This window comes from Oncorhynchus nerka, linkage group LG15 (genome assembly GCF_034236695.1).
Source record: "Oncorhynchus nerka isolate Pitt River linkage group LG15, Oner_Uvic_2.0, whole genome shotgun sequence".
Lineage (NCBI taxonomy): Eukaryota > Metazoa > Chordata > Actinopteri > Salmoniformes > Salmonidae > Oncorhynchus > Oncorhynchus nerka.
The window spans coordinates 82,271,380-82,298,857 of NC_088410.1; the positions used below are offsets into that span (position 1 = coordinate 82,271,380).

At 41.9% G+C, this 27,478-nt stretch overlaps 1 protein-coding gene across 1 annotated transcript; it reads right to left on the reverse strand.

The window, feature by feature from the left end:
- Nucleotides 1–27,478, reverse strand: LOC115143406 (RING1 and YY1-binding protein-like). The gene is made up of 5 exons (XM_029683805.2): nt 27,326–27,478; nt 26,553–26,678; nt 2,317–3,129; nt 2,107–2,202; nt 1–1,773 (listed from the first exon to the last, which is right to left on the reverse strand). The coding sequence occupies exons 1-5, from the start codon at nt 27,349–27,351 to the stop codon at nt 1,524–1,526; spliced, it is 1,311 nt and encodes a 436-aa protein (XP_029539665.1). The 5' UTR covers nt 27,352–27,478; the 3' UTR covers nt 1–1,523.

Sequence of the window (27,478 nt, forward strand, 5' to 3'; positions counted from 1 at the left end):
TGGATTATATTAGTCTTTATTTAAAATGTATTTCATTTCACACATTTTATAATTGCATCTCAAATTGTTATTCATTTGTCTATGTATCATGTCATTATGAAATTCCTTTGGTCCTTCAATAAATAAAACTAAGATATCATATACACATTTATTCTTTATACAATTTATTACAGTTAAGAGGAAATTGTGTTTGTCTATATTTGTCTAAAGGAGAATTAGAACCATTTAATTGGTTATAAAGCTGTAACTGCTTTGAAAATTCAAAACAAAATGCAATATTCTATTATATCATCTACTTGCAATGTTTCTGCCTTCATTTGCCTACATATTGGGAGTCTTAAATATATCTTATCAGAATAAGTCACTCAAATCAATTCTCAATCTGTCCAGGCAATTGCACAAAACGGACTGGAAAATTACAACTTTGTAAACAGAATTTGAAAAGAAGATTAGTAGGCTAAACGTTAGCTAGGACTTATTACAAGCTGAAGTCCCTTAGCGTGGATATTATAAACGGTACAGGGAATCACTATATTACAGTTCAAACTCTGGTCTTAACAGGTGGATCTAAACTTTCCTTCAGTCACTACAGAAATAAACCTGTCTCAAAGCAGAGGGTCCCACTCCATCCCTCAAATGGCTAACCAATATTGAAGCGACGGAATGCAAAAAACATCCAACAACTTTAGTGTTTTTCACTATCGCCTACACCATACAGTTAAAGACAGGCCATCAATTCTATATCAAACTAAATCATAGACAAAGAAAGCTAGAAGAAAAGGTTTGGGTGTGTTGAGTTTACATCGTAGGATTTTCAAATCAAACAGGTTACCTTTTTATGCTGCACATTGACCTCTACATATCAACCTGAAAGACCAGACTACACAGAGGTCCACACTCTCACTGTAGGAGAGTGATAGTGTGAGAAAGAGTGGACGAGAAAAAGCGAACATTTCTGGGTTATTAGCACTTTGTTGTATTGTGTGAACGACCGTCCCACGTTGGAAACTGTTTCACAGTCTGTCTCTATCTAGCACCATTGTGTGGGTGTATCAAGCCTTGTCCTATCTTACCAGTACAACCATCAAAACTAGTGTCAAAGGGAGCGATAGGTAGCACTACAAAGCAAAGCCTCAACAAAAAAAGTCTAAAAGTATACAGGTGAAACAAGTAATAAATAAGGGTAATAATATTTCAGAGTTGTTAAAATGGTGGTTATTGTGCAGATAATTTCTTTATACAAAAACAAAAATGTTGAATCAGCCACATACAAATATAAAACAGTACATTATTCCTGTCAGCCCCACACTCCCGCATGGGCCATGCACAATGTGTACCCATGGTTAGACGTTAACCATCAGGCACACGCTGGGGCCGCTCCAATCAGCGAGCTCTCTCAGCATCCAGGGATGGTGATGGAATGGAGATGGGTGCAGGGGGTAGGGCAGTAGTAGGAAGGTGAAATATCTCCCCCTAAGGGATCCCATCCACAGAGTCCTCTCAGAGCACCTGGACTGGAGGGCTCAGAAGGACTCATCTTGCCCCACAGAGAGCTCTCCTTTGGGAGTGGAGGTGCGAGTCGAGCTCTTGTCCATGCTCTCAGAGCCGGAGCTCTGATGCTGCTGCTCAGAGCCTGCGCTGGATGTCACAGTGGACGAGGATGTGGAGGAGGAACGGGTCTTCTCCTTAAAGTCTGTTATGATGACCGTCACGTTCCCCACCGTTATCGCTAGCTGCTGGGCGGTGCTCCGGTCAATATTCTTCAGTTTGGGCCTAGTCGGCAGGGGAAAACACAGGGTTAGAACTACATTGATAAAACTGCCTTACTAAGATACAACCATAGATGTGGCCAGCCCAGTGTGGGTGATTAGACCCAACTGCTCATTCCAACAACATGAGCAATAACAAGATCAACCAGAAGTAAGAGGGAGAAAGTGAGAGTGGATGTAGAACATACAAATATAATTGATGAATAACTAGATTTTTTCCAACAGTGGCCTTTAAGAATAGCTTGAACGAGTGGCAATTTAAATGCCATGACAGGTTTTCACAATGTCCAACGGCAAGATAGTGTCAGTACTAGTAGCAGAGAGAAGAATGACCTACCTGGAGATGTGAGAGTTGTTGGTCTTGGTTGTTGACTTCCCAGATTGTACACTGTGTTTATCACTAGGTGGACTCTGGTGAATGTCTGTCTTGGGTCTGCACAGACAAACACAGGAGTTATATTAGTAAAGTTCATGTCTATAGAGAGATGATGCTTAAACAAACACTTGCCTCTGTACAGACATGTTATTTCTTTAACTACACACTGACCTGATCTTTTTGATGCTGGCTTTCTTGGTGATGGGCCTGGCTAGGCTGATCTCTTTGATGTTGGGTTTCTTGATGATGGGCCTGGCTAGGCTGACCTCTTTGTTATTGGGTTTCTTGGTGATGGGCCTAGTTGGGCTAATCTCTTTGAGGCTGGGTTTCTTGGTGATGGGCGTGGTTGGGTTGATCTCCTTGAGGCTGTGTTTCTTGGTGATAGGCCTGGTTGGGCTGATCTCCTTGAGACTGTGTTTCTTGGTGATGGGCCTGGTTGGGCTGATCTCCTTGAGGCTGGGTTTCTTGGTGATGGGCCTGGTTGGGCTGATCTCCTTGAGGCTGGGTCTCTTGGTGATGGGCCTGGTTGGGCTGATCTCCTTGAGGCTGGGTCTCTTGGTGATGGGCCTGGTTGGGCTGATCTCCTTGAGGCTGGGTCTCTTGATGATGGGCCTGGTTGGGCTGATCTCCTTGAGGCTGGGTCTCTTGGTGATGGGCCTGGTTGGGCTGATCTCTTTCTCCTCTTTCTCATCCTCTTTCACCTCCTCTTTCTCCTCCTCCTCCGCTTTTACCTCTTTCACTTTCTCTGCTTTGTCATTGTCTGGTGTCTCCTTCCTGCCGTTATCCAGGGGAGATTCTCCTTCATCTGGCCTCACTCTCTCCGGACGCACTCCCTCATGGTGCTCCCCCTCCACATCCACCAGCTCCCCATCTGGGTCGTGCTCCCTCTCAGGCCTCTCCTTCCTCTCCTTCTTGGGTGGGGGAGGCGTGGCGTACTGCTGAGCCACCTGCTGGGCCACCAGCTGGGAGTTGATCCTGGGTTTCCTGTAGAAAACAGGGAACAAACAGGGATTAGCGGGCAGCAGCGTCTCTAGGCTGGGCTCACTCAGGGCCAGGGCTGACATGACGACAGCCCCTGCCTGACCACATAGCAACACACACTGCATCATCTTATAAGGAGTTGGCTAGATTGAGCCACAGGCTGGCTGGCTGGGTGTAAGTGACAGCTCTTGGTCGGCTAGTCTGGTTGAAGGGTAATCTCATTAGCTTAGTGCTGTAATAAAATGAATGTGGGGGATCACAAGGTGGGACATTTGCAGCCCGTCATTTACGTCCTCTAATCTGATTACTGCAGCGTTGGCCCCATTTGTCAGACTGGGATCCACAGGGACGTGCAGCCACTCACTCAAGCTGGCGCGCCAACCAGAGCAAGCAGAATGAAGTCATTGTTGCTCTCTGTGGTCTCTCTCACACACACACCTAGCCTATTATTTTTGAGCCCTACCATTCACACTCAGCAGGCAAATGCATCCTAAATCAGAGAGGGAGACAATTAGTGTCTCCGTGGATGAATACAAAGCTCTAGGATGAAAGGCTCAGTGGAAGCTCATCACTCTTCCACCGGAGAGGTTACAACGGGTGTTTCATGAAAAACTGTTTATTCTCCTAAAACACGAGTCAACTATAAGAACAGCATATTTTAAGTCCCTACTTAAAATCAGAGCAGGGTCCCAGGGGGAAGAGACAGAAGACCAGAGAGCGACAGACAGGCTCCAAAGACCTGACTCTCGACAGGCCAGAGAATCACAGCTCCGTGAGAAATACCAGGGTAAACCAGACACATATGCACCGACCCACCCACCCCAGAATGGTGCATGGTTTGCCAGTTACTCGGGAGGCACATCCACCCACGGCAAAGATGGTATAGCCTCCCCATCTCATCTACTGCATTGGCAGGAAGTCCTCCTTATTGTCTGGCTGTTCAGGGTGTCATGATTAAAAGAACTCTGCAAGTCTGAGGACAGATGGGGACTTCCATAATTTCTGATGCTTCTCTCTAAGCCTCAGACTGAACTGATAAACAAGCTCTGTCTGGCTGATAGAAAATGTAGCCTACCTGTTGACTGCAATACAGATGAGGTACTGACTGAGGCTCTCTCTCTCAGTCTTATCTTTAAGTGGATCAGGTTCAGGGGCGGGAGGTAGCCTAGTGGTTAAAGCGTTGGGCCAGTAACCGGAAAGGTTGCTAGATCGACTCCCCAAGCCGGCAAGGTAAAAATCAGTCCTTCTGCACCTAACCCACTGTTCCTAGGCCGTCATTGTAAATAAACATTTGTTCTTAACCGACTTGCCTAGTTAAATAAAGGTTACATTTAAAAAGGTAAAACATGAGCAGAAACTTGATAACCGAGTGTGGCTGTTACAGCTGGCGATGGCCAAGACATATTTTAGACAACATGGCCCTCAGGTTTGAGACAGTTCCTTTTCTGTCTAATTTGGTTGGGTACATTGTTAATGATGCATGGCTGAAGAGGTCTGTCGAGAGTGGTTTTCACAAGGCTGCTGGAGTGGTTTAACTCCGAGATCGCACGTCCCAGATATCATCTCACATCTCTCTAATTCTCCATGCTCCCACCATATCCCCACAAACTGTCTATCTATCCCCGTTCTGCAACAGACAGAGAACCCACCCTCTATCCTCCAGCCGATAAAAAGGCAATCAATCGCTTATGGCGTCATGACGTAGTGCACGTGACACGGTCCAAAACATGCAGACGGTGATGAATGCTGATGAGCAGGGCCCAGTGGCACCACCCACCACAGCTGCAACGGCTCTGGAACTACAACATGTAGCTAGCCTACACACTCCACCTGCAGAGTCAATGCATGTCACACACCAGAGAAGAGGAGAGTGATCGACATGCTCACGTTCAGCAGCATCTGGATGATAAGACACTCATAGCAACCTAGTGACATGATAAGGTTAGAGCAACTTCATTTCAATTTTAATTCTCAATCCCCCCGAGGAGCCTCGCTTTTACTGTCTGACTAGCACAGGTCACTTTGCAACACGCACTCAAACACACAAAACAATTTGTCTCTCTAACTGTAGTAGTAACCCTATGAAGTGTCACTGATCAATCACAGGATTTGGCAGGATGCAAGCAGCCCAAACACTCGTAAACATGTTCTCAGGTTCCCGTGTCCGACGGGCTCAGAAATAATTTCCTGTGGCAGGGTAAGCTTTTAGCAGAGAGCTGGAGGTAGAAAGTGAGTGTGATTGATTGATAATCTCACGCCTCCTCGGCCCATCAGTTCCTCCTCGGCCCCCCAGTCCCAGAGATGTGTGTCAGAGGCAGCAGCAGAGCTCAGCTCAGAGAGAAGCAGTAGAAACAGCCCCAATAGTTAAGCTATGATTTAGTGCCAGCTGTAACTCAGCCATGATAGGAGCACAGCTCCCAGTTGGCCTGCCCCGTGGTGCTGTTACTGTACAGTATATTATTTATTTACCAGCTACGTCACCGCTGCTCTGAACACCACCGTGTCCCATTAACACTGCTTGCTGGATCCAGATCATGGGCCGGCCACACTCACCAACAGATTTAAATACGCACTCCAGCTATATTTACTCTTCCCGTTGAAAAACAATATCCCACATATAAATAAATCTACAGACAAAAATATATTTTTTTAAACAAGTTGAAACTTCATGGTGTAGTCCATTCAAGGATTTGGTCTGATGGTTCCCTCTGATGTCATCAGCTTCCCCCCTTGCTTGCGGGAACAATAGAGCACACAAGAGATAAACCCCCCCAATTGTGTCATATTATGAGGACACGTTGAGCACCTTTTAAGATGTGCCTATGTTAAGTAAAACAGGTGATAAATGAGGTGAAAAGGAGACTGGAGTGTGACTAATACATTTAAATATGCAGGACATCATAACCAAGGAGTCTGTACCAAGCCAGCTCTCACTGAGAAACACCAGATAAGCCTAGATCAAAAACCTTCCTCCTTTTCACACTTCCATAGATAATGATTGACATCGTCACCTCTCTGACTGACACTTCAATTCTTCTTGATACAGTGGTGTGGAGTCTAACTCCGCACGAGCCAATGAAATGACTGTCATCAGCACAAAACACTAAATCCAGGCGGACTGAGAACTATGGTTACACTGCCAGCCACACCCACTATATTGTCCCAATCATAAGAGTTCTGGACTTCACAGGAACTAGTCCTGCATGTCAATATTAGCCTCCTACCGAAAGAGCACATAGAGAGTGGAAGATAGAGACAAATAATATACGGTTGAACAGTTTGTGACAGATTGACAGAAACAGATGACCACAGGAAACCCCTCATTAACACAGCTCTTTATTTTGAGTGCTGTGTGGAGGACAGGCAATAACTCCCAGCCAGCAACAGACCAGGAGCATGCAGCAGTGGCATCTCAAAGAGGGAGGAGACAGACAAAAATGTTTCCTCTACTAACTGCAGTCAGACAGTAAGACATCAGAATCGAAAACTGCTCATTTCCTTCCTTGGTGTAGACCTAATCATGACCGGATTGTCTACGGTCACAGCCACATTGTGCGCAGGCTTCAGATTCAACATGGTGTGATCCATTGGGCTTCTGTTTGATCAGAACACTTCTCTACACCATGGCAACAGAGCATCAACATCTTGTTCCGCACCAACGTTCACAAGCTGCTGCAGTCTTGATGCCTTGATCACTATGAATAAGTAACCCCTCAGCACAGAGATGGACTGGTGGAGCGGAGTAGAGAGGCAAAGCTGGCTGTTCTGTAATATGTTAAACAAGCTGTGGGACCCAGCTCCCATAAACCAGTCTGCGAACTGTGCCTATTGGCTCCAGCCGGTGATGAATACAGTACAGTACTATACTGTGTACGAGTATTCAGAAAGCACCTGGAGTGGAGAGAAGCTCCCGGCTGCAGCACTGCCTGCCTGCTAGAGTCAAGGACATTATTAAACATTAATCCATCCCCTCCGCCCCCCCAAGGGGGATGCCTGCCTCCGCGTGTCCCCCATGCCCCAGGTACTCAGTGTACAAAGTGGGCCCCAGCAGAAACCCCTCCTCCTCCACTAACACAGCCCTCCATTATGTTCCCTCAGAGAAGAGCACAACACAAGGCATCTGAGCGTGACATTTTAGTTCCCACGGTGATGTGGGGAGACAACACTATTCGGGACAGTTGACAAGAGGGGGGGGGGGTCCATAAATATCATTTATTTAAAGAAAAAAATAATGCAATTTTTCAATGAAGAATGCATTCATGTGTCTAACCTCCCACTGATAGACATTCCCTCCCATGTCTGACCTTCAGGCTACAATCTGCCTCATCAGGGTGATTGACAGCCAGTCGTGAAAGCACTAAGCATGTATGCGCTCCCTTCATCAGCGGCTCCATAGCGCATTCCTGTTAATCACTCTCTCTCCCCCTCTGTGGTATCATTTTCTCTCCTTCTCTTTACCTCTATGGTATCACCCACTTCCTCTTCAATCCCATTTTTCCATATGCATCCATTTCTTCCCTGCTATACCTTTTCGGTGCAATTTCACTCACTGCGTTTCACTCTTCCGTCCATTGTTATTCCTCATTCAGTTGCTCTCACCTCAAGTTCCTCTCTCCTCTGTGTTTGTCTCTGTCTGCTGGACCCAGTAACCCTGCTGCTGCCGTCCTTGGTTGGCCTGATTCAAATTAGTTCAACAAGTTATCAAGCAACACTGCTCAGGAAGCATGTTGTATCTTATAGTGTTTCATGTAGTAGTCTAAACAGGACCAAAACAAAAACAAAGCATGCAATTACAGAAACCCAACAGTGCTTAATGCTAGACAAACACTACAAATTCGCTTTCATGGAAATAACCCTGCTCTAGTCTCCTAATAACTAATTATTCTACACAGACCTATTCAATGTCAATCTTGACTGAATAAACACAATCCAATATATTTCCTAGATGACTACTCCTGAGCTCTTCCTCTCCCCTGTCTCGTGTTAAGTGACTGACACCCACATAGTTGTGATCCAGAGAGATAGTTGTGGTGGTAAGCAGCATGTGTGAGGGCCTGCCCAGCGCTTCCCTTCCTGGGTAATGATGTGCTCCATTCTGTCATCCCCCAGGAGATACTTGGCTGAGTGAACACATGTCTTCCACCCCCCCATCCATCACACCCAGCAGAACTCACCCCCCTCCTTCCCACAGCCTGGAAACACACACACACTCTCCTAATAATGTATACAGTGCATTCGGAACGTATTCAGACACCTTGACTTTTTCCACATATTGTTACGTTGCATCCTTATTCTACAATTGATTAAATTAATAGTTTTTTTCTTATCAATCCACACACACAATAGCCCATAATGACAAACCAAAAACGGGTTTAGACATTTTTACAAATGTTTATAAAAATAAATTACATTTACATAAGTATTCAGACCATTTACTGAGGACTTTGTTGAAGCAACTTTTGCCAGTGATTACAGCCTCGAGTCTTCTTGGGTATCACGCTACAAAGCTTGGCACACCTGTATTGGGGGAGTTTCTCCCATTCTTCTCTGCAGATCCTCTCAAGCTCTGTCAGGTTGGATGGGGAGTGTTGCTGTACAGCTATTTTTCAGGTCTCTCCAGAAATGTTTAATTGGGTTAAAGTCCGGGCTCTGGCAGGGCCAATCAAGGAAACTTCTGAGACGTGCCCCAATGCCACTCCTGCAATGTCTCGGCTGTGTGCTTAGGGCCATTGTCTTTTAGCAACTCCAAGTGGGCTGTGATGTGCCTTTTACTGAGGAGTGGCTTCTGTCTGGCCACTACCATACAGGTCTGATTGGTGGAATGCTGCAGAGATGGAAGGTTCCCCCATCTCCACAGAGGAACTCTGGAGCTCTGTCAGAGTGACCATCGGGTTCTTGGTCACATCCCCGACCAAGACCCCCCTCCCTCCATTGATGAGTATGGCTTGGCGGTTCCATTTTTATTTTAGAATAAGATTGTAATGTAACAAATTGTGGAAAAGTCAAGGGGTCTGAATACATTCCAAATGCACTGTATAGCCAGTGCATCCCATAGTGCATCACATTCTCTCAAATCCCATGAAGTAATTAAGTACTTTTAAATCTGCCAATTAACACATTAAGACTAGGACCTACCCACTCATGCTTAAAGTTTAGTGCAGATGCTGATAATGCTGGATAAGCTAAAGCAGTACCTCTGAGCGAGTGGGGCTGGTGGTGTGGCGGGGATAGGAGATACAAATGGAATCCGTGCTAGCATGTCCCACTCATGTAATTCCATTATCCCTGACAATGTGTTAATGTGACAGTAGTAAAATCCAGAGATTATAATGACCTTATTGCATCATTTGAACCTCTCTGGGATATGCGGGACGGTAGCGTCCCACCTCGCCAACAGCCAGTGAAAGTGCAGGGTGCCAAATTCAAAACAACCAAAATCTCACAATTAAAATTCCTCAAGCATACAAGCATTTAACACCATTTTAAAAAGATACAATTCTCGTTAATCCAGCCACAGTGTGATTTCAAAAATGCTTTACAGCGAAAGCACCACAAACGATTATGTTAGGTCACCACCAACTCACAGAAAAACACAGCCATTTTTCCAGCCAAAAATATAAACTTTACGGAAAAAGCAAACCATGCAATAATTTGAATACAGCGTTCAGACAACAAAACAGCCAAAAAGATATCCGCCATATTGTGTAGTCAACAGTCAGAAATAGCATTATAAATATTCACTTTCCTTTGACGATCATCAGAATGCACTCCCAGGAATCCCAGTTCGACGATAAATGTTTGATTTGTTCGTTTATGTCCAAATAGCTTATTTTGTTAGCGCGTTTGGTAAACAAATCCAAACGAGCCTTCAGGTCCAGCCGAACGTCGGACGAAAAGTTCAAAAAGTTATATAACTAAGTATAGAATCAATCTTTAGGATGTTTTTATCATAAATGTTCAATAATGTTCAAACCGGAGAATTCCATTGTCTGTAGAAAAGCAATGGAACGAGAGCTAACTCTCGTGACCACGCCTCAGAGCCTGTGGCACTGCCAGACACCTGGCTCAATCAGCTCTCATTCGCCCCCACTTCACAGTAGAAGCCTGAAACAACGTTCGAAAGACTTGACATCTAGTGGAAGCCTTAGGAAGTGCAAGATGGACCCATTTACACTGTATTTTGGAATAGCAAAGAGTTGAAAAACTACAAACCTCAGATTTCCCACTACCTGTGGATTTTTCTCAGGTTTTTGCCTGCCATATGAGTTCTGTTATACTCACAGACATCATACAAACAGTTTTAGAAACTTCAGACTCACGAACATCACAACGTCGATATGACACATCAACAGGTTACATATCTAACAGCGGAGTTAACCTCATAGTCCGCCCCATCCCGCATGCGGTATCGTTACTACAGCCTTAACCTCTTGCTTCTACTCGGGACGCTTGCGTCCCAACTAGAGCTCTGGAAATGCAAATGCGCTACGCTAAATGCTAATAGTATTAGTTAAAACTCAAACGTTCATTAAAATACATATGCAGGGTATCGAATTAAAGCTACACTCGTTGTGAATCCAGGCAACAAGTCAGATTTTTAAAATGCTTTTCGGCGAAAGCATGAGAAGCTATTATCTGATAGCATGTAACACCCCAAAAGACCCGCAGGGGACATAAACAAAATAATTAGCATTTCGGCGTTACACAAACCGCACAATAAAATAGAAAACAGTCATTACCTTTCACCATCTTCTTTGTTGGCACTCCTAGATGTCCCATAAACACTATTGGGTCTTTATTTCGATTAAATCGGCCCATATAAAGCCAAGATATCGTTATATGTAGACTGTGTGATAAACGAAAAAAACATTGTTTCAAAACGTAACGTCATTTTTTTAAATTCAAAAAGTCGACGATAAACTTTCACAAAACACTTCGAAATACGTTTGTAATGCAACTTTCGGTATTAGTAAACGTTAATAAGCGATAAAATTCATCAGGAGGCGAGATGTAAAGATCATTAGCTGTCCGTCTGGAAAAATGTCCGGCTAGAAACTCAACGAAAATATCCGGTCCTAGACCTAAGGAAATACGGTGCCCTGCATGTGTTTGACCAAGAAAAAACTCGAAGGGAAATGACAAGACTCTAGACACCGTGTGGAAGCTGTAGGTACTGCAACCTCAGTCAATTAATTGTGGTTCACCTTTATCAATGGGTTCAAGTAGCGCATGGATATATTTTCCCATTTTCAGTGATCAGTTTTTCCTGTGCTTTTCGATGTAAATGCCGTTCTGGTAAAGCCACAGAGTGTTTTCTATCCACACAGACTAAGCAAATGCATATACTATATTCCTGGCATGAGTAGCAGGGCGCTGAAATGTTGCGCGATTTTTAACAGAATGTTCAAAAAAGTAGAGGGTAGAAGGAAGAGGTTAAGCTCATTACCATAACGCAACGTTAGCGATTTCTAAAAATCGCAAATGAAATGAAATAAATATGCCTGCTCTCAAGCTTATCCTTTTCTTAACAATCCTGTCGTCTCAGATTTTCAAAATATGCTTTAGAACCAGAGAAAATCAATAATTTGTGTAAGAGTGGTGATAGCTAGCTTAGCATTTAGCGTTAGCATTTAGCACGCAACATATTCACAAAAACCAGCAAAGGAATCAAATAAAATAATTTACCTTTGAAGAACTTCAGATGTTTCAATGAGGAGACTCAGTTACATAGCAGATGTCCAGTTTTTCCTGAAAGATTCTTGTGTCGGACACATCGTTCCGTTTTGTTACTATGCATTTGGCTACCGAAACTAACCGAAAATTCAGTCACCTACACGTCAAACTTTTTTCCGAATTAACTCCATAATATCGACTGAAACATGGAAAACGTTGTTTGAATCAATCCTCAAGGTGTTTTGTCATATATGTCTTCATTGAAATGGCAGTCCTAGAAGCCTTCTTTGTTCTCTGATTCGGATGGAAAAATACTGGTAGCTGACTTTTGCGCACCAATTTCCACGCAGACACCGTGCGGGACACTTGGCAATTGTAGTCTTATGGTCAATCTTCCAATGATATGCCTACAAATACGTCACAATGCTGCAGACACCTTGGGGAAACGATAGAAAGTGTCCGTTCATTCCTGTCGCATTCACAGCCATATAAGGCGATCATGGAAAACGTAGCTTCAGAAATCCTGTTCATTTCCTGGTCGCTCAAACATCTTGGTTTTGCCTGAAGCTTTTGTTATAAGGCACTCACAGTGAAAATCTTTGCAGTTCTGGAAACGTAAGAGTGTCTTCTTTCCAAAACTATCAATTCCAAGCATAGTCGAGCATCTTTTCGTGACAAAATATTGCGCTTAAAACGGGCACGTCTTTTTATCCAAAAATGAAATAATGCCCCTATAGGACTAACAGGTTAACACAATACCAATCATTTGGTTTGGAACACAAGAATCACCAGCTTTATGCAGCACTAAGCAAAAATTCCTACCTCCTAAACATGTCTGGAATAAAGTGGCAAGCAACAAGCCACAGGGACATCCTATCCCCAAAACCACAGACAGCCAAACGGCACGGGTCCCTGATACCAACCATTAATCAAGTTAAAAAGGCCCTGATTGATTCTCCCTGGAACAGCTCAACCTGCAGCATAAACACAGCACAGTCATAAGGAAAACTGATCAATCCGCAAGGCGTCACATTCTAGCAGCAGAGTGATTGGTTTCAGGTGCTGGCTACATCTGAATATGACAGCCAGAGGATAATAAATTATAATTTAGTCAGGGCTTATATTTTTTCAAGACCAAGGCCGAAGCAAATCGAGACCGAGTCATGGCCGAGACCAGAAAAATGCAACTCCAATTCAAGACCATGATTGTAATCGTCAAATCATCACCATAATGAGTTCAAAATGTCAAGTATTTCTGTGTTCATATTTTCGAACAGATTTTTGTTGACATTCAGTGGAAAAAAAATGCGTGCCGAGGGAAAATAGATACTCCACAAATTATTACAACCCAAGTACAGCGGAGAACAATAGGCCTAGCTAGCTAATGTTAGGCGCTGTGTTTTTAACTTGCCACATAACACTGCTAACAGGCTAGCGTATCTATTTATGATTAAATTAATACTCCCAGCGTTAGTTACATTCGTCCGTTTTTGTCCAGAAGAGTGTCATTGAAACTGAAACAGTGCATCCCGAATAGAAGCAGCAAACAATGTACCAGGCCAGCTGTGATTTACAATCTGATGCTTTGTCCAATGGGAAGTAATCGTACATTTCGATTGGGAAGTGCTTAATGGTTGTGCTTCTGCATTGTTTGCCGTTTTAGAATGAGTTTCTGTATAAGCACTAACATCTGCTGATGTAAAATGGGCTTTAGAAATATATTTGATTGATTTGAGTTTTTGTATTCTTATGATTGGGACCTACTGGCTTATTATGATGTCAGAGTTTATGGATTGTTATCCTTTAACATCATGCTGTATGTGACTGTGGTCTTCCCATCAGTCTCGATGCCTAAAAGTTCCCAAACTGCCCACCCAGCAAAGGCACCCTGTGTGAAAAAACATGTTTTCCTAACTCTAAAAGCAATTTATTTTTTTGAAAAAAGGCAAATTGATAGCCTAAGTCCACAACAATGCTTAAACCACATCAATCTGATTGGTTGGGCACGTCAGGTCCTGGCTCCCTAGTGTTTTTTGTTGTTGTTGTTTTTTAAAACTTTAATTTAACTATGCAACTAAGCAGTTAAGTACAAATTCTTATTTACAATGACGGCCACCCAGGCCCATCTATGTCTATGCCCCTGAAGCAAACAGCGCATGATGACAATTGCACATCACAAATAACCTACTAACCAACACTTCAGACTAAAAATGTTCAATATCTTGTTTGCACACCCATTGTTGCCTTAGCATTTACTGGTAGATATGAGATGAAGTCTTTCCTTCCGGCTACTGATGCCATTCTGTGAGCTGCTCCATGCTAAAACTATTTGAGAGCTGCACACTCTTGCAGCGTGCAGATGATATTCCGCTGAAACTAGGCTGTATGTGCCCCGCGCATGTGAACACATTTCACTTGCTTTAGAATTGTGTAGGCTACTTTGTGCATAATTTTACTGTACTACATCAGTGGTCCCCAAACTTTTTATAGTCCCGTACCCCTTCAAACATTCAACCTCCAGATGCGTACCCCCTCTAGCACCAGGGACAGCGCACTCTCAAATGTTTTCTTGCCATCATTGTAAGCCTTCCACACACACACTATACGATACATTTATTAAAACATAAGAATGAGTGTGAGTTTAAATAAGGGTGTGCTTGAAAGGATGCACATAACTCTAATGTTGGGATGTATTGGAGAGTCTCAGCCTTAAATCAATATTCCACACACAGTCTGTGCATGTATTTAGCTTATGCTAGTGAGGGCCAAGAATCCACTCTCACATAGGTACATGGTTGCAAAGGGCATCAGTGTCTTAACAGCGCGATTTGCCAAGGCAAGAAACTCTGAGTGCAGCCCTATCCAGAAATCTGGTAGTGGCTTCTGATTAAATTCAATTTTCACAGAAACACTTATTGCAATTTCGATGAGGCTTTCTTGTTCAGATTTCGGTAAAAGGACTGGAGGCAGGGCATGAAAGGGATAACGAATCCAGTTGCTTGTGTCACCCGTTTCGGGAAAGTACTTGGGTAATTTCGCACCCAACTCATTCAGGTGATTCGCTATATTACATTTGACATTGTCCGAAAGCTTGAGTTCCTTTGCACACACAAAAATCATACAATGATGGAAATACCTGTGTGTTGTCCTTGTTAATGCAGAGGAGAGCTCCAACTTCTTAATCATAGCCTCAATTTTGCCCCGCACATTGAATATAGTTGCGGAGAGTCCCTGTAATCCTAGATTCAGTTCATTCAGGCGAGAAAAAACATCACCCAGTCGTGTGAGAAACTCGTCATTATTCAAGTGGTCAGACAAGTGACAATTATGGTCAGTTAAAGAAAACTTTAAGCTCATCTCTCAATTTTTAAAAAACGTGGTAATATTTTGCCCCTTGATAACAGCGAACTTCTTTCTGTATGTTGTAAAAGCTTTACATGGTCGCTGCTCATTTCATTGCATAATAGAGAAAATACATGAGTTTAGCGGCCTTGCTTTAACAAAGTTAACCATTTTCACTGTAGTGTCCAAATCATATTTCAATCCGTCAGGCATTCCCCTTGGCAGCAAGAGCCTCTTGGTGGATGCTGCAGTGTACCCAAGTGGCGTGGGGTGCAACTGCTTGCATGCGCGTTACCACTCCACTATGTCTCCCTGTCATGGCTTTTGCTCCATCCGTACAGATACTAGAGGTCGACCGATTAATCGGAATGGACAATTAATTAGGGCCGATCAGTATTTTTGGGCGCCGATTTCCGATTATATATAAAAAAATAAACTTTTTTTACACCTTTATTTAACTAGGCATGACAGCCTAGGAACTGTGGGTTAAATGCCTTGTTCAGGGGCAGAACGACAGATTTTCACCTTGTCAGCTCATGGGTTCCAATCTTGTAACCGCACAGTTAATTAGTCCAACGCTCTAACCATTGCGCTCCACGAGTAGCCTGCCTGTGACGTGAATGCAGTAGAAGCAAAGGTAAAATGCTAGCTAGCATTAAACTTATCTTATAAAAAACAATCAATCATAATCACTAGTTATAACTACTATTAGCAGGCAATATTAACCAGGTGAAATTGTCATTTCTCTTGTGTTCATTGCACGCAGAGTCAGGGTATATGCAACAGTTTGGGCAGCCTGGCTCATTGCGAACTAATTTGCCAGAATTTTACGTTTTATTACATACCTTGAAGGTTGTGCAATGTAACAAGAATATTTAGACTTAGGGATGCCACCCGTTAGATAAAATACAGAACGGTTCCTTATTTCACTGAACTAATTAACGTTTTGTTTTCAAAGGATAGTTTCTGGATTCGACCATATTAATGACCAAAGGCTCGTATTTGTGTGTGTTATGTTATAATTAAGTCTGATTTGATAGAGCAGTCTGACTGAGCAGCAGCAGGCCCGTAATCATTCATTCAAACAGCACTTTCGTGCGTTTTGCCAGCAGCTCTTCGCAAGCACACCGCTGTTTATGACTTCAAGCCTATCAGCCTAATGGCTGGTGTAACCAATGTGAAATGGCTAGCTAGTTAGCTGGGTGTGCGCTAATACTGTTTCAAATGTCACTCGCTTTTAGATTTGGACTAGTTATTCCCCTTGCGCTGCAAGGGCCGCGGCTTTTGTGGAGCGATGGATAACGATGCTTCGAGTGTGGCGGTTGTCGATGTGTTCCTGGTTCGAGCCCAGGTAGGGGCGAGGAGAGGAACGGAAGCTATACTGTTACACTGGCAATACTAAAGTGCATATAAGAACATCCAATAGTCAAAGGTATATGAAATACAGATGGTATAGAGAGAAATAGTCCTATAAATACTATATTAACTACAACCTAAAACCTCTTACCTTGGCATATTGAAGTCTCATGTTAAAAGGAACCACCAACTTTCATATGTTCTCATGTTTTGAGCAAAGAACTAGATTTTTTACATGGCACACATTTTTACATGGCACATGACTTTCTTCTCCAACACTTTGTTTTTGCAATATTTAAACCAAATTGAACATGTTTCATTATTTATTTAAGGCTAAATTGATTTTATTGATGTTTTATATTAAAGTTAAAATAAGTGTTAATTCAGTAGTTGTAATTGTGATTATTACAAAAACAAATTTTAAAATAAAATTTTTAAAAAATTGTCTGATTAATTGGTATCGGCTTTTTTGGTCCTTCAATAATCGGTATCGGCGTTGAAAAATCATAATCGGTCGACCTCTAACAGAGAACACATCTTGACAACCAAAGTCCATTTGATGTCACAAAGCTGTCCAGTAAATATCCTCTCATGTTGTCCCGGTTTCCAAAAGAGGAGGTCTTCCTTAATTTGCTCCCCATAAACGTAAACGGACATATACCAGGAGCTGTACCCAAGCCCGCCACGTCTGTTGACTCATCCAGCTGTCACGCATAGAATTCACTGGCTTGTATGCAAAGCAGTAATTGTTTCAAAAGTTTTAGAAACTTCAGAGTGTTCTCTATCCAAAACTACTAATAATATGCATATATTAGTATCTGGGACTGAGTAGGAGGCAGTTTACTCTGGGCACGCTTTTCATCCAAAAGTGAAAATGCTGCCCCCTATCCCAATGACGTTAATCCCCGCTGATGCGTATCAAAAGTAGTGTAGTTGGGGTAAACAACTTATCAATTATGTAGCACAGGTATTCCCAAACTGGGGGTACACGCAATGCATCGGGGGTACGGCAAATAAAAATTTCATTTCACATTTAAAAGTAAAATAAAGATAATGTTTTTTTTTTTTTTTTAATATTTAAAAAATCCTTCAAATTTTCAAACAGTCCATTTGTCTTCCAAAGGGGCTATACATTTGGGTGAGTTTTTTTCCTTTCTTCTCTCGCCTGAGTAGCTTAGTTTCCCTGCCAAAAATCAAATTAAACCATCTAGTGTTCAGCGAAATAACGCAATGTCAAATACAAGTACCCTAGGCAAATAATTAACATCCAATCTCATTAACCGTTACACTCTCGCGGGAATTCCGCCAACGGTACAAAGGTAGCTGCTGCTCATTCCGTTTGCTCGAAAATGGTTTTAAAAAGTAAGTCTCGCGTCCATAGACACATACCAGCTCTACTGGTAGTACTGCTACAACCAGCGGTACTACGCCTGCACCCGTCGACGACAAGTTGTTCTGATTCCACAAGCACATCAAATGCTGGAATCAGTAATTCAACATTTGTTAGCCCAGCTAGCATGGACAGTGACAGTTATGAATCTGATGCAGCTGAAGAGCTACTGCCCCCTTACCCGGGAAAGCACTGAACAACAGACAGGGAGGTTGGACCATCGAAGAGGCGCAAATATGATAACTACATTTATTTGGGGTTCACTTATATTGGGAGTAGTGCCTTTCCTCAGCCAGTGTGTTATATGTGCAAAGTACTATCTCAAAACTCGATGAAACCTTCACTCTTGCGCAGACATTTAGAAACAACATGCCAGTTTGAAAAATAAGCCAGGGGAATTTATTTTGCTAGAATTAAGCCAGACAGACCAGACAGACACCTCTCCACAATGGCCAAGACCAGAGAGCTGTGTAAGGACAATAGGGCTCAAAATGTAGACCTGCACAAGGCTGGAATGCGCTACAGGACAATAGGTAAGCAGCTTGGTGAGAAGGCAACAACTGTTGGCGCAATTATTAGAAAATGGAAGAAGTTCAAGATGACGGTCAATCACCCTCGGTCTGGGGATCCATGCAAGATCACCTCGTGGGGCATCAATGATCATGAGGAAGGCGAGGGATCAGCCCAGAACTACACAGCAGGACCTGGTCAATGACCTGAAGAGAGCTGGGACCACAGTCTCAAAGAAAACCATTAGTAACACACTACGCCATCATGGATTAAAATCCTGCAGTGCACGCAAGGTCCCCCTGCTCAAGCCAGCGCATGTCCAGGCCCATCTGAAGTTTGCCAATGACCATCTGGATGATCCAGAGGAGGAATGGGAGAAGGTAATGTGGTCTGATGAGACAAAAATAGAGCTTTTTGGTCTAAACTCCATTCACCGTGTTTGGAGGAAGAAGGATGAGTACAACACTAAGAACACCATCCCAACCGTGAAGCATGGAGGTGGAAACATCATTCTTTGGGGATGCTTTTCTGCAAAGGGGACAGGACGACTGCACCGTATTGAGGGGAGGATGGATGGGGCCATGTATCGCGAGATCTTGGCCAACAACCTCCTTCCCTCAGTAAAAGCATTGAAGATGGGTCGTGGCTGGGTCTTGCAGCATGACGACCCGAAACACACAGCCAGGGCAACTAAGGAGTGGCTCTGTAAGAAGCATCTCAAGGTCCTGGAGTGGCCTAGCCTGTCTCCAGACCTGAACCCAATAGAAAATCTTTGGAGGGAGCTAAGTCTGTATTGCCCAGCGACAGCCCCGAAACCTGAAGGGTCTAGAGAAGGTCTGTATGGAGGAGTGGGCAAAAATATCTGCTGCATTGTGTGCAAACCTGGTCAAGAACTACAGGAAATGTATGATCTCTGTATTTGCAAACAAAGGTTTCTGTACCAAATATTACATTCTTCTTTTCTGATGTATCAAATACTTATGCCATGCAATAAAATGCAAATTAATTACTTAAAAATCATACAATGTGATTTTATGGATTTTTGTTTTAGATTCCATCTCTCACAGTTCAAGTGTACCTATGATTAAAATTAGACCTCTACATGCTTTGTAAGTAGGAAAACCTGCATAAATCAGCACTGTATCAAATACTTGTTCTCCCCACTGTATGTATGTATGTATGTATGTATGTATGTATATACACACACACACACACACACACACACACACACAGTGGGGAGAACAAGTATTTGATACACATAAGCAACAGATACCATTTTAATAAGGGGCTAGAAGCGTCTTATTGGTGCGCTGCCGAGTGGCTAGGACAGGCTGCCACGGATATAGCTGGGACAATGCTGCGGGAAAAGGCACAAAAAAACTATAGACACCAAGGTGTCCGATTTCAAATAGGCTTTACAGCGAAAGCACCACAAACGATTATGTTAGGTCACCACCAAGTCACAGAAAAATTCAGCCATTTTTCCAGCAAAAGGGAGTCACAAAAAGCACAAAGAGATAAAAATCAATCACTAACCTTTGATGATCTTCGTCAGATGACACTCATAGGACTTCATGTTACACAATACATGAATGTTTTTATTCGATAAAGCGCATATTTATGTTTACAAAAAATCTCAGTACACATTGGCGCGTTACTACGTTCACTAGTTCCAGAAACATCCGGTGATAATGCAGAGCCACATAATTTTACAGAAATACTCATTATCAATGTCGATGAAAATACAATTGTTAGACAGGGAAATATAGATACACTTCTCCTTAACGCAACCGCTGTGTCAGATTTTTTAAAAACTTTATGGAACAAGCCAACCATGCAATAATCTGAGTACAGCTTTCAGACAACAAAGCAGTCAAAAAGATATCCGCCATATTGGGTTGTCAACAGAAGTCAGAAATAGCATAAATATTCACTTACCTTTGATGATCTTCATCAGAATTCACTCCCAGGAATCCCAGTTCCACATTAAATGTTTGATTTAGTTTGAAATATGTCCATAATTTATGTCCAAAGAGCTACTTTTGTAGTTTGGTAAACAAATACAAAGTCATGAAGTGCGTTCCCTAGTTGCAGACGAAATGTCAAAAAGTTCCGTTACTGTCCGTAGAAACATGTAAAACGATGTATGGAATCGATCTTTAAGGATGTTTTTAACATAAAAAGTCAATGTTCCAACCGGAGAATTCCTATGTCTGTAGAAAAGCAATGGAACGAGAGTTAACTCTCTCGTGACCGCGCCTCAGAGCCTGTGGCACTGTGCCAGACACCTGGCTCAAACAGCCCTTATGAGCCCCCACTTCACAGCAGAATCCTCAAACAAATTCCTAAAGACGGTTCACATCTAGTGGAAGCCCAATTTCAACTGCCTGCAACTCATCCCCAGAAGATATGCATATTATTAGTTTCTAAAACTGTTTGAATCATGTCTGTGAGTATAACAGAACTTATGAAGCAGGCAAAACCCAGAGGATAAACCATTCAGATTATTATAATTTTTTTTAAGGTCACTCTCTTTTCAAAGATTTTTCATTGGGATTCCAGATTTCTACGGGACTTGCTTGCAGTTCCTACCGCTTCCACGGGATGTTCACAGTCTTTAGAAATTGGTTGAGGTTATTCCTGTGTAATTAAGAAGTATGTCCATCTTGTACGAGTGTCACGTCATGTGTTCTGTTTGATAGAGGCGCAAGACCAGAAAGCATGCTTGAGTTTGTTTTCTTCCTGTATTGAACACAGATCATCACATCTTCAATTTGATCGATTATTTACTTTAAAAATCCCCAAAGTTGTATTACAAAAGTAGTTTGAAATGTTTTGGCAAAGTTTACAGGTAACTTTTGAGATATTTTGTCGTCATGTTGTGCAAGTTGGAACCGGTGTTTTTCTGGATTAAACGCGCCAAATAAATGGACATTTTGGATGTATATGGCCGGAATTAAATCGAACAAAAGGACCATTTGTGATATTTATGGGACATATTGGAGTGCCAACAGAAGAAGCTCGTCAAAGGCATGATTTATATTTTTATTTCTGCGTTTTGTGTCGCGCCTGCAGGGTTGAAATGTTCTCTTTTGTTTACTATGGTGCTATGCTCAGATAATAGCATCGTTTGCTTTCGCCAAAAAGCCTTTTTGAAATCTGACATGTTGGCTGGATTCACAAGATGTGTAGCTTTAACTTGGTATCTTACATGTGTGATTTCATGACCGTTTGATTTTTATAGGAATTTATTTGAATTTGGCGCTCTGCATTTTCTTTGGCTTTTGGCCAAGTGGGACCACCCATGATTTCAAATGTATAGTTAACCATGTTGAGGATATACAGTATTTGTTTACATTGTTAACTTCTTTGGGATAGAGGGCAGCATTTTCACTTTTGGATGAATAGCGTGCCCAGAATGAACTGCCTCCTACTCAGTCCCAGATGCTAATATATGCATATTATTAGTAGTATTGGATAGAAAACACTCTGAAGTTTCTAAAACTGTTTGAATGATGTCTGAGTATAACAGAACTCATATGGCAGGCAAAAACCTGAGAAAAATGAGGAAGTGGGAAATCTGAGGTTTGTAGTTTTTGAACTCACCCCTATCGAATACACAGTGGGATATGGGTTATTTTGCACTTCCTAAGGCTTCCACTAGATGTCAACCATCTTTAGAACTTTGTTTCAGGCTTCTCATGTGAAGGGGGGCCGGGCCAGATGGGAGCCATTTGACTAAGGGGTCTGCCTGCAGCCTCGTTCTCAGTCACGCGCTTTCACATGAGAGGTCTCTCTCGTTCCATTGCTTTTCTACAGACAATGAAATTCTCCGGTTGGAACATTATTGAACTTTTATGATAAAAAGAACATCCTAAAGATTGATTCTATACTTAGTTCGTCAAGTTTCTTCGACCTGTAATAACTTTTTGAAAGTTTCGTCCGACTGGACCAGATTGCGCTTTTGTAATTGTTTACCAAACGCCCAAACAAAAGAAGCTATTGGACATAAATGAAGGATATTATCAAACAAAACAAGCATTTATTGTGGAACTGCGATACCTGGGAGTGCATTCTGATGAAGATCATCATAGGTAAGTGAATATTTATAATGATATTTATGAATAATGTTGACTACCCAACATGGCGGATATTTCTATGGCTGGTTTGGGCTCTGAGCGCCGTTCTCAGATTATGCTTTTTCCCTAAAGTTTTTTTGAAATCTGACACAGCGGTTGCATTAAGTGTATCTAAAGTTCCATGCATAACACTTGAATTTTCAGCAACATTTATAATGAGTATTTCTGTGAATTCATGTGGCTCTCTGCACAATCACTGCATGTTTTGGAACTACTGAACATAATACGCCAAAGTCAAATGAGATTTGTGGATATAAATATGAACTTTCCCGAACAAAACATACATATATTGTGTAACGTGAAGTCCTATGAGTGTCATCTGATGAAGATCATCAAAGGTTAGTGATTAATTTTCATCTCTATTTGTGCTTTTTGTGACTCCTCTTTGGCTGGAAAAATGGCTGGGTTTTTCTGTGAGTTGGTGGTGACCTAACAATCGTCTGCGGAGCTTTCGCTGTAAAGCATTTTTTGAAATCAGACACTGTGGCGGGATTAACGAGAATTGTATCTTTAAAATGGTGCCTAAAACTTGTATGGTTGAGAAAATTGATTTATGAGATTTCTGTTGATTTGTATTTGGCGCCCTGCAATTTAATTGGCGCTAGCGGAACCCCAGTCCTAGACAGGTTAAGTCAATAAGTATTCAACCCCTTCGTTATGGCAAGCCTAAATAAGTTCAGTAGTACAAATTTGCTAAACAGGTCACATAAGTTACATGGACTGACTGTGTGCAATAGTATTTATCATCATTTTTGAATGGCTACCTCATCCCTGTACCCCACACATACAGATAATTCTAAGGTCCTTCTGTCGAGCAGTGAATTTCAAACAAAGATTCAACTACAAAGACCAGGAAGGTTTTCCAATGCCTCTCAAAAAAATGGCAACTATTCGTAGATGTGTAAAGAAAAAAGCAGACATTCAATATCCCTTTGAGCATGGTGAAGTTATTAATTACACGTTGGATGGTATATCAATACACACAGTCACTACAAAGATAAAGGCTACTTCCTACAGTTGCCGGAGAGGAAGGAAACCGCTCAGGAATTTTACCATGAGGCTAATGGTGACTTTAAAACAGTTACAGAGTTCAATGACTGTGATAGGAGAACACTGAGGATGGGTCAACAACATTGTAGTTACTCGACAATACTAACCTAATTGACAGAGTGCATAGTAGTAAAGAATAAAGTATTCTAAAACATGCATACTGCAAACAAGGCAGTAAAGTAATACTGCAAAATAATAATTTTTTCTCCTGAATACAATGTGTTATGTTTGGGACAAATTCAATAAAACATATTTACCACTACATATTTTCAAGCATAGTGGTGGCTGCATAATGTTATGGGTATGGTTGTAATCGTATAGGATGGAGCTAAGCACAGACAAAATCCTAGAGGAAAACCTGCTTCAGTCTGCTTTCCACCAGACAATGGGAGATGAAGTCACCTTTCAGCAGGACAATAACCTAAAACAAGAACAAATCTACACTGGAGTTGCTATCCAAGAAGACAGGGAATGTTGCTGAGTAGCCAAGTTACAGTTTGACTTAAATATACTTGAACATGTATGGCAAGACCTGAAAATGGTTGTCTAGCAATGATCAAAAATCAATGACAGAACAAAAAGTTTTGAAAAGAATAATGGGCAAATGTTGCACAACCCAGGTGTGGAAAGTTCTTAACCAGAAAGACTCACAGGTGCCAAATGTGTGACTACAAAGTATTGACTCAGGGGTGTGAATAGTTATGTAAATTAAATATGTATTTATAAAAACATGTTTTCACTTTTTCATTATGGTGTATTGTGTGTAGATGGGTAAAAAAGAAAGAATTGTAATCCATTTTGAACTCAGGCTGTAACAAAATGTAGCATAAGTCAAGGGGTATGAATACTTTCTGAAGGCACTGTTTTTTGGGTTCTTAAGGAATATGACAGTTGAACTAAGCTCGAGGCATTTATAAGTTATATTCCTCAAGAATCAATGGCTATTTATAAGTTAAAGACGAGAATTCTAGCTTTAAAACAAACAAAATAACGACAATCTGAATGAGTGTGCGCATCCAAGCAAATAAGTCTGCCTGCTTTCTTTGAACTCTCGACACCAGCAAAGATATACTGTAATTAGTGAGCAGATTATTACGTCATCTTCACACAAAGGCCTCTTCAGGCAAACTAACTAGCTAGATAAAAGGAGTAAAGACAAACCACCACCACACGCACTCCTAAAGTGTGGATCACTTGGCTGAGAGCAAGCTGCTCTCCCCATGCTCCACTGGATTACATCAAACAGAGAAAATATGCCCAATTAGTGCTCATTATAAATAAGAGACAGAGTTACAAATAGCAAACAATTGCATCAAAGGTGAACAATTGAGAACAAATGGGGATGTGACAAACCACTTCAGTGATGTCATGCGATTCCATTTAACAAATAAGAGGCAATTGGGCTGCTGCCAAAAGCTCAATAGTAAGGGGTTTTGACATGCTTCTCATCATTTCCTGCCATTAACAACAAAGCATGCTAACCCACATTGTGACATATTACCAGTATCAGCTGCAGGCAACAATTTAGTTAGAATAAATAAATCAAAGGAGACAAAACATTTAAAAAATGTAAATACAGTACCCACAACTTTCGATTAGTGGTAAAACCAGTCAGCGTTTTACCAGTGGCAGACTTAAGCTGTCAGCAGAGCACTCATTCTAACACAGCTGGAAAGGTGGGGGGACTCTTCTGCAGGCTCACAAATGACTCATCCATCTCTAGATCTCATCAGGCAGCTGATTGGAAGTGACTGAACTCACACTCTGACACAGACAACTTATCGGCAGTATCATTCCCCAGAACACAAGTGTGAGTAGTAAACATGAAATCATGTCAAATACAGAATGCATATCTTGATTGTATCATCTCAGTTTCCCATAACAGAGGGCCTTCTGACAGCCATAGAAAATAGGTTTCTAACTGTGACTCCTCAGATGGGCTCTATTTTACGCAAACATTGGTTCTGTCCGGGGGGGGGGGGTCGACAACAAACCATCAGGGGTTTGTACAGCTGTGGTATGCATATGACTGATCAGAAGTATGACAACTAAAGGAAAGGATTTCAAATAAGTAATTAACATGTTGTCAATCATATATTATTTATTGCCTTACCTCATGCCATTTGCACACACTGTATATAGACTTGCTTTTTTCTATTGTGTTACTGACTGTACGCTTGTTTATTCCATGTGTAACTCTGTATCGTTGTTTCTGTCGCACTGCTTTGCTTTATTATGGCCAGGTCGCTGTTGTAAATGAGAACAGCGACCTGGCCATAATAAAGCAAAGCAGTGCGACAGAAACAACGATACAGAGTTACACATGGAATAAACAAGCGTACAGTCAGTAACACAATAGAAAAAAGCAAGTTTTACCAGGTTAAATAAAGGTGAAATAAATAAATACTCATAACACCAATATCCAGCCAGCAAAATACTAATCAAGACATGTACTGCAGTGATATGGTAGATCTATGATAGGTCTCAAGTAGGCAATGTAGTAGTTAGTAACACTAATTGGTTGACAAGAAAAATGCATTAATTTCATAGATCAATCAGAGAGTAAAAACAACTTAATAGTTTCCATGGTATGGTATTTAATCCTACTGGTATGTGATACATTCTAACAGATATTTAAAGCAGCAGAATTCTTGTTTCGACCCGTTGATTGAAGTCAAATTCAGAGCTTTCATTGTAGCAGCTCTACAGCCATTATAAAGTAAGGTCCCTCATCTTCCTCCCACCACTCTCTGTGCTACCGAGGCAACCGGCAGCACACCTAGCCGACTACATTCAGTCACTAGTATCCATACAATAATGAATTGCATGGCCACCCTGGGACATGTCTACAACAACATCAATCAAAAAGTCCAAACATGAATACAAAAATTGGTAACTGATTAAATTCGATTTCAATAAATTGCTATGCTTTACAGCAGGAGTAAAGAAAATAACCTTAGACGTACCTTGTCGATGTGCCCTTCCTCACATCGCAGATGCTGCATTTAAAAGCCTCTGCACTGTTCTTGAAGGTGCAGACGCTACAGTCCCAAAATCCGTCGTCAGCACTTGGTTTAGCTTGTCTTTTCGGCCTTAGAAAAAGAGACATGTCAAGTGAGTTGATTACATATCATTTATATGATTAGTTATGACTGTTAGTGGTGATGACATGCAGTACCCCCACCTTTAAATGAGCAAACTTAAACTAATACATACAAATATTGGTTGGTTGTCAGATTATCCATTCGAATTCCTAATAATAGTTAACCAGCGCGAGCTTCTTGAATAAATCCATCACTGGCTAAAATCAAGCGACCTAGATGATGTTGGTTAGCCAGTTAGCTAGCTAGATACAACATTTGATTGCATCGCTAGTATGGCTAGCAAGCAGACTAGCTACATATTTTAGCTCGGGGCTAAGCATGTTAGCTAGCAAAACGAATGTCAAATAATGTCCATTCGACATTGAGCTTCGAACGAGTTCTGTTGACACTGAATATCATTTCCTAGAATGCCAGGCGTATCCACAGAAATTTTCCCTTTGTCTGAGAGTGTCTGGTAGAGTAGGGAGCGAGAAGCCGCCATAGTGCCTGTGCACTATTCTAGCTCTGGCATACAAACTGAAAAAAGGAGAAACACTCCTTGAGAAAGCATCCGAATATCAACCCCAAACGGCACGGAATTCTCGCAAAACAAGTCTAAATCGACACAAAACGGACTGGGGTACACGGTTAAATACCTGGTAGGGCTCTTCTTGTCGCCCATGGTGAGAACGGTCTTCCAAAAGAAGAAAAGGTCTTCAGTAATTATCAGTAATTGTTGTAGGTTGTGTACGGAGGATCCAGATAGAACCGCTGCTAAAGCTGGCAGACAAGATCGCGTTCAGCGACTG